Source organism: Carex rostrata, chromosome 29 (assembly GCF_964058835.1).
Source record: "Carex rostrata chromosome 29, lpCarRost1.2, whole genome shotgun sequence".
Lineage (NCBI taxonomy): Eukaryota > Viridiplantae > Streptophyta > Magnoliopsida > Poales > Cyperaceae > Carex > Carex rostrata.
Window position 1 is genome coordinate 4,706,939 of NC_135946.1, and position 9,255 is coordinate 4,716,193.

General features: G+C 32.8%; 1 protein-coding gene across 1 annotated transcript; it reads left to right on the forward strand.

The window, feature by feature from the left end:
• The first annotated feature begins 3,416 nt into the window (after nt 1–3,416).
• LOC144546187 (ankyrin repeat-containing protein NPR4-like) lies at nt 3,417–6,489 on the forward strand. Its single transcript, XM_078294710.1, has 3 exons — nt 3,417–4,068; nt 5,196–5,731; nt 5,896–6,489. The coding sequence occupies exons 1-3, from the start codon at nt 3,417–3,419 to the stop codon at nt 6,487–6,489; spliced, it is 1,782 nt and encodes a 593-aa protein (XP_078150836.1).
• Nucleotides 6,490–9,255: the final 2,766 nt, after the last annotated feature.

The following is a 9,255-nucleotide window of genomic DNA, read 5'->3' on the forward strand; positions in this document are numbered from 1 at the left end:
AGTGAGCAACTATCTCCGTGGTTCTCTTTGGATCCGCCCCTGAACACAAATACGTTGTCCTTGGTCATAATACTTAGAGGAATGTAACTATCATTTTGAAAATTTCGTCCATTAAAGCCCAATATGGCCTTAATTCTAGGTGCCACCAATGAAAAAAAACATATCAAACGGGGTGTGGAGGCCAATGCCAACCATGTTATACTATTTCAACATGTCTAGTATCTGTATCATGCTGAAATTGTTATTATCTTTTGTTTGAAAATAATGATTTTTCTTTCTCCAGATTCCATTTGCATAATAACCCAAACAAAATGCACAATCATAGGTTGCAATTACATATCATAGGGTAGACTGCATGAAATCCGTACCAGTGCCTAAACACTTCTGGACCGACACATATTAAAAAAAAAAAAAAGACAGAGAGAATAATTTTTTACATAAATTAATAAAATGGAAGAGAGAAAATGGAAAAAATACATCAAATTTTTAATTAGTAGAAAAATCGGTAGGAATTCTACCGATACTAATAATTCAAAAAATTGAATCAGTATAATTCCTACCTGATGTGCTTTTTTTTATTTTTGTCTCTTACATTTTATTAATTTCTATAGAAAATAATTCTCAAAAGAAAAAAGCATTCAAAATCCCTAAACACTCCAGGGTCCACACATATTAAAACAAAAAAGAAAAGCACTCAAAGGCCTCAGCTTAACCTATTCAATTAAAAAAAAAAAAAAAATTCAAACACCTCAGCTTAACCTAAACAAAAGGGAAATAATGATCGAGCCCACTGTCAATCTCATTCAAGTACGTTCAATATTCTTAACTTGTCGAGTTTTATAAATCTTTTTTTATAAAAGTGTAAAAAGCAGAAAAGCAAAAAGAACAAAAGAAGCAACAAAGCAACAAGATCCAAGTTGAATGGAACCGCTAACGTGATGACCTTCCATCTTTTACCGAGTTATTGATAAATAGTATCTAGTTTTGCACTACTGATGCATAAAAAAACTGAAATGTAGCTAGATTTTGATAAAGAAAACAACCAACTTTGTACAAAGGATAATTACACCCTCAGATCTTTGCTCATAGGTTTGTACAAACCGTTGGATCAGACATGAAGTAAGTTGGTACAATCGGATTATCTAGGGGAAGCCGACAACACAGCACTTGCGATAATGTTGATCCCCCATTGGATCAGACTTTAAAGATATGATATCTATATGCTCATATCAACTGCCTATATATATTCCTTGTTGCACTAAATTAACTCTATTTTTCATTTTAGCCCGCAATATATTTATTACATTTTGGTTTAATCCAAATTCAACAGTCACTATTTTGAGTAATATATACGAGGGACAAAGTATCCACTCTACAATTGAGCAAATTCACTTTTAAGAAGTATTCAAGAAATAAAAATTTCAAAAGATAGTGATTTTAAGTCTTAATATGAGTTAGCTAGTCTCGTTATTTCATATATTATATAACACCATAAAAAGCACAATTCCAATCAAAATCAGCAAAATTTAATTAGAATATGTAAAACTTATTGAGAAATTCGTAAAGATTGTTGACATATTCATGACAATTAGAATCAAAATAGCATTCTCAGCTATTTATAGAGCTATTAGATCTAAACACACTAGTCTATCTATCTCGCTCTTAGAACAAACCTTTGAGTTTTTAATTGCTATATTTTATGTTTGTTCGGTTGAACTCATATAGAATATTAATTAATCACAAAAATAACCATGTTTTGTTAAAAATTTTAGTTTTTTTAAAAGATGAATTTAAAAATTTTGTTTGGTCAGGTTTAAACGGTTTTGAACTGAACAAAGCTATATACATTATGAAGTAATTTTTAATTTTTTTTAAAATTTTTTGATTTGGACTGGTGATGGGGTTTAAAAAATTTAGTCAATTCTAATCGGGTTTAAAATATCTAAACTGAATCCAACTGTACTATTAAACTGGTTTTAAAAAATAAACCGAACCGATCCATTTTACTAGAAAAACAGTACCTTTTTAAACCAAACTCTTTCAGTGTGATTTAAAACCGATTAAACCGGACTAGATGAAATGAACACCCCTACATCAACTTCTTTTTATCTGTAGCATTTTAAAAAATATTGTCATCTATGATATCATTTCTGAAACGCTGACAATGACATCAATAATTTATTATACAATTTACATCACGGAAAAACTGTGACTTCAATTTATTATATCACTCTTTGGTTAATGTTATTAAATATGGATGCTTCAAAAAATGTAGCATTTTTTTTATAATTTAAAATCGTGCTGACAAAATAACTACAACAATGTAAACAATATAGATATCAATTATTTAAATTATTTTTATAATAGTAATATGGTTTCTTACCTTATGATTTATGTAGACTACAATTCTACAAATACCCATATATTGGATAGCATGATCTTATCTTTGTAGTATTAATGTTCCCTACAAATTAATTCTCCATTACAAAGTAAAAAATATTAAAGAATAAGCATGAGTAGGCACGCACTTCACTCTAAAATTAAAGTTACAATCAAACCTCAATAAATGATATATTGTCAATTCAGAAATATTTTGTATATCATGCTAAAAATGGAAACCAATCCTTAGAATTAATGACAAATAATCAAATATTATCTATTGTCTATTTCACTAGATATGATTGATATCCTTCAATTTATTCTTTCCTTCTTTTGAGTAGATATAGATCTTTTAAAGGATTCGGCTCGATCCCCAAGTTATGCTGGAACCGAGTGTAATCTTAACAAAATTTAATCATTTCGAAATTATTTTCGTGATTCAATTAATTACTCCTGCTGCACAATCTTGAATGGGTTGCGATTACATATCAAAGGGTACCAGTGTCTAATTAAACACTCCTAGACCCACACATATATTTTGGGGCTAAAAGCCCATAGGCCGACACATATTAAAACAAAAAAAGATAAAGCATTCAAAGGCCTCAGCTTAATCTAAACAACTTCAAAAAGGAAAAGCATTCAATGGCCTCAGCTTAACCTAAGCAATTTAAAAAAGAAAAAGTATTCAAAGACCTGGGCTTAACCTAAACAAATTAATAAAGAAAAGCATTCAATTTAAAAAAGCAAAAGTATTCAAAGACCTCAGCTTAAACTAAACAAAACCGAAGTAATGATTGAGCTCACTGGCAATCTCATGCGAGTTCAATATTCTTAACTTGTCGAGTTGTATAAATCTTTATTTCATATCTTTCACTGGGAAGTACTCTATTTAAGGCAACTAAGCAAACAAGCAACCCAACCATCAGCTATTAAGTCCAAAGTAGTTTCTTAACTTGTCGAGATAATTATATAAATCCATCATATTTTCTCAAAATCAATACCCAAATTAAGGCGACTAACTAAGCAAGAAAGAAAGCATGAGCAATTCAGGTACCTTAGCTTCCTCTTCCAGCCCACCTGTTATCCCAATGGCCCCACGACTACGACAGTTCTTTAAGGCATGCAACAAAGGTGATTTTGGCCTCTGCAGCCACTTGATTATTGCCGACCCAGATATCCTGCTTTCTACCACTCCTCACAAAAACAACTGCCTTCACATTGCCGCAATGCTCGGCCATGACGAGTTTGCAAAGGAGGTCTGGTCCAGAGCCCCTTCCCTCTTCTCCGGCACCAACGATGATGGCGAGACCCCACTGATAGCTGCTCTGATGGCAGGTAACCTTTCGTTGGCTTCTGACATCATCACTGCTGCATCACGGTATATGCAGCATAATGATTTGGAGGAAGGAAGGCCATTCAACCGCATGCTCTTGAAGGTCGATAGGCGCAACAAAAATGTGTTGCATCATGCCTTGAGGAATGGCTTTGAAAGTTTGGCACTGCAGCTATTGGAGATAGAGCCACGATTGTCAGAGCAAGTTACCAATACTGGCGAATCACCCATGTATATGGCAGCCCGCAGAGGATATTCTACAGTTATAGAGCGATTGCTACAAATCCCATCTTCGGCAGTTTTTGGCCCAAATGATGACTCAGCTATGCATGCTGCAGTGAGATTCGAGCACCCAGGTTCATTACTTATAAGCCCAATCTGTGCATGTTGTTTTTCACATTCTGTTGTAGTTGGTTTTATGTATGTATTTCAGTTGAGAAAACTATTATTTTGGCTTTTGAACTAACCCAATTTTAATAGAAATATTTGTTCAAATTATCTCAAGTCTACAGTCATAAGTCAAAACTAAATAGTACTCATTTCGTTTTGTGAAATTAACATAGAAGGGAAATTCAACCGAGCTGATTTTGTACCAATTTATGTTGAGAGTGAATTTTAGGGGAAAACCGAGTTGAACAGTAGTGACTCAGCCGAATCAGAGGAGTCTTAACCTATATAAGTACGAATTTTCTACTTTTAGATTGATTCTCTTATAGCTAGGACTGGAGAGTAGGAAGACAGGTATCAGAAAGACAAAAAATAAATTAGAAACTGGGTCGGCGAATTGGGGAGAAGAAAGAAAGCAGAAGGGAAAATTTTAACTAAAACATTTGGGTGGACTTGGTGCATAAGCCTATACATTTTCTTTTGTTTAGATATACTATCGGTTATTGGCTCACCGTGAACTCTGATATAATATTTGTTTAGATATTTTTTAAATTACTTTTTCTTTGATATAGTGAAATTTATGTTTGTGCCGAATTTTTTAAATGTCACTATTTCTTAAATATTTTGTGTTATCTATGGTTCTTTTAATTTAAAATTAACCCTATGATGTATTTGCATTTTTGTATTATATTATATTAGTGGATTATTTGAATGTAGTTATTTGTCTCAATATAAATTATTGACAAATTATTTTTTTATTATTTTTTTTATTTTTCTTTAAGACAAACAAGTTTTTGGCAAAATAAATCTGATTTAGTCGATTCCGATTGTAAGGTCAAATAATCGATTCTGATTTTTACTTCTACGGAAATTAAGAACTTTGTGGACCAACTCTTTAGAGTCCTAAATCCACTTCACCCGTTGTCTCACCTCATCTCCCATCAACTCCTGAAGCCTTGGAGCGAGCCAATATTGCCATCGCCCCCAGAAAGTTTTGCATCCGTTATCATTGCTCCATGCATTTGAACCACTTACATCTCATTATTTTAGGCGGTCTTAGTAAATGTTCTAATTTTATCATGGCATGTATTGTCAGGTATAGTTAAGCAACTGTTGGAAGGACAATTCCAACTAGCATACCATAAAGACGAAGTTGGAAACAATCCGCTGCACATAGCTGTACGTGATAACAAACTCATGTTGGTGAGAATATTCTTAGAATATGACCCTAATTTGGCATATACTAAGATCCGTATAAACGGATTTACTCCATTTCTTGCGGCAATGGCATATGGCTTTCTGTCGATTGCAAAAGAGATAATGAACACTTGCCCTGACTCTATTTATACTCCTGACAAGCTTGGGCATAGTGCACTCCATTTGGCTATTTTTCTAGAAAACCCAAATTCAGTCGACTACATACTAAGCACACCCCAGCTTCATAGGTTAATTAACCAAGCCGAAAATAGTGGTGTGCATCCCCTACATTCTGCTGCTTTCAAGTGCGACCCGAAGCTCCTTCGTTCTTTACTAACCCAAGCAGGACAGGATTATACTGCTGTTAATAATCAGGCCAATACTGCACTTAACAAGGTTATTCAACAGACCGACTTATGGAAGACTTTGAAGTGGGTAAGTTATTTAATTTTCATTGCTCTTACACACAACACTTACTTAAATTTAGTATTAATTTTATGCAATTCGTTAATTCCAATCATGATGTAGCTAGTTATTTTTTATATAAGGTCAAGAAAGATCATGCATACATTTTACCTATTTTTTATTTGCTACCACAGAATGAGTCGTTCACATTGTTGTCAAGTGTAATTCCCTCCGCATGGAATTACGTAATAAAAGATAGAGTAGAATTAAAGATCAAGCAGCAAGCAATTATGGAGGTCAAAAACCTTACCCAAAAGTACACTTCTAACACATCTTTGGTTGCTGCCCTTCTCGCTACTATCACTTTTGCTGCTGCTTTTACATTGCCAGGAGGGTTCAGTTCTGATTCCTCTGATGCCGGACAACCTCTTTTTGCAAGGAAAGCAGCTTTCCAGGTGTTCCTCATCTCTGACACCATAGCAATGTGTTCCTCCCTTGCAGTCGCATTTCTCTGCATTTTTGCGACATGGGAGGACTTGGATTTCCTGCTCAATTATCGGAAAACAACGAGGGCACTAATGTGGTGTGCCTATGGGGCTACTGCAATTGCTTTTGGTACCGGTTTGTTCACAGTAATAGCCCCCAAAAACTTATGGCTTGCAATTCTTATATTAGTACTCTGTATGATCCTTCCACTCATCTCCAAGATCATCGGTGAATGGCCTCTATTAATGCTTCGCTACAGGCTTCGTGGTAATTTTCGAAAAGAACTTGTTCCAAATATTTAAAAAGGTGCAAAATACTAGGAACTTTGTTTTTTTTTTTCTACCGCATCTTTGAACTTTGAATTCCAATGCTATGGTTTCAATTTGAATTTAGTAATTATTTTTCCTGACAAAGGTTGTTTCTCCTTCTCTTCTCCTACTTTGTCTAATAATTTCTCAGTCGTTTGTAATCCCCAGTTGTACGCTGCACTTGTAATCTCTCCTATTTTGAATAGTACTTATTTTATTTTTTAATAAACATAATTTTCTACTTAATGCTTAGATTCGGCATAAAATAAATAAATTGATGAGTCAAATGTTACGTACTAATAATCTTTTGTACAATAACAACTACAGTTCATATAAAATAGAACATAATTAAGTGAGCGATAGTTTTGTAGTGCAATTTTTTGTTTAGCTATTTCTACCTTATAGTATATTTGCATAAAAAAAAAAAGCATCACCTTGCCTAATGCCTTAACTTGAACAAGAAGTCTCCAAAAGCGTACAAAATATAAATCAAGGCCCAATATGACCACAATTGAGGCCTTCACCAATTGTGGAGGCCCAACTAGTTATTACTATATCAAGAAAGCAGCTCGATCACTTGTAAATACGCAGAGTATTCGGTACAAAGATGCCCATTATATTTGTTGCTTACAACAATGGTTGCATCAACTTCAATGAAAGAGAGAGAGAGAGAGTGAATATGATATGAACCTAGATTGACATGCATCGACCTCAATGAATGCTACCAAGTCAAATTGATGTGTATATCGTTGCTAAAAAACGTGTCCCATATCACCTTGCATCAACCTTGCATCATATCACCTTGCTTATATCAACCTCAATTAATCAGAATATATATATATATATATATATAGAGTTAGGCTGGGGTGCTATGGATAGCATAGAGGCCTCTATGCTACGGCTCAATATTCGAGTTTTCAAAATCCAAACGGTCGATCCGAACCGTTCATCTTATTCTCCATATTAATATCTGCTTGGAGACCAAATTTTACATTTTTTTTGAATTTTTTTACTATTTATTAAGTATTTTACAAAATTGTTGATCCAACGGTGGCTGCACAAAACAGTAAAACCGTTGGATTAGCGATTTTCAAAGTGAATTAATAAATAGTAAAAAAATTCAGAAAATTATAAAATTTGGTCTCCAAGCATATATTAATATGGAGAATAAGATGAACGGTTCGGATCGACCGTTTGGATTTTGAAAACTTAAATATTGAGCCGTAGCACGGGAGGCCACTATGCTATCCATAGCACCTCAGCCTAACTCTATATATATATATATCATTGCTAAAAACGTGTCTCCCGCCTATTTTTTTTTTCTTTTTTAAAGAAAATATGGAGGTTTAGCATTTAAAATTTTAATATTTTTAAAAAATATATATATTTAGGTTCCGAACATGTGGTCTTCACACGGAGAATATTTATGAAATACCAGCTCTTGGAGATGTAAATTTTTATGATATTTATTATTTTATTTTTTTTGTAATTAATCCTAATTACTTCTTCTTATGTCTAATAACTTGTCATTCTCTAAATAAGTAAACTAGCCTTGATTTATATAGAAGGGAAAATTAGGAGAGTGCTCATGAGAGAACCCATGTATGAGAGCTTCGAGCTATGCTCTCTTTTTTTTTCCTTTATATGTTTAGTTATCTACAAAACTACAATTGCCTATTGTTCCCTCAAGCAATTCAATGAGTCTATCTTTTGTTGGATAGTATAATTTTAGTGTTAGATTTGTTTTTGTTTAATTTTATTCTTTTAATCTATATATTGTACTTTGTACAAAGTTTAACCATCAGATTTTATTGTTAAATTTATATAAAATTATGTTGTCCCAATTAAATTGAGTTCGCATGAATAAGTCCTGAATTTATAAAAAAATGATACCAATTCATGCTTAATTAATTTATGCAAAAAAAATCTGATGCTGTATCGGATTAGCTATTGGTGGATCTAATAAATTTAACAACCATTTCTCAATCCCATAAATTTCATTTTATATATATCTTGATTTGATTGGATTCAAAGTTTCTCTTTTCAAAATTAAACAGCATTTATGAACTTTCACATTACATGTGACCCTACTTATTTATAGAAATTAATCCGACTTTTAGCATCATGTCTAGTAGGTCGTATAGTTTGGGCCGGGCTTTTCATACCTTGTTGAACTAAACATATATATCAAATACAACCAGAGATAAAGACCTTATCTTTGAACCCAAATTATAAATCGTATATTTCATGGAGTATAATGAGCAAGGTTAAATTTTTTTTTTTTTTTTTTACTTCAGTCATACTTCATATTTTTTATTTTATTTTCAAAATTTCAACGGTCAATCAGAACTACTCAACATAATTTTTATATTAAAACGTACATAGAAACCAAAGTTTATATTTTTTTTTAGGATTTCTTTACTGATTTTTGTAATATATACAAAATCATTATTTTTGAATAGTCCAGAATCTTCTTATTTTGTACTTATCTGAATAACATAAGGCTCCAAGCATAGTTTTCAAAATAGACAAATATACAATAATCAAGTGCGTTTTGTAATTCAAGTCTTGACACTAACCAGACCAATATCTCCATGAATGGTACCTACAAAACTTCATCCGACATGAATGAAGTTCTGCGCTTACCCCAAATATATGAGCGCATACATGACCATCATTTTTTCAGTTCCAAGTGCTATACATGCAAAGCTTACAAGATTACATAGCTCAAATACAACAATTTCATGATTCAAGTCATGA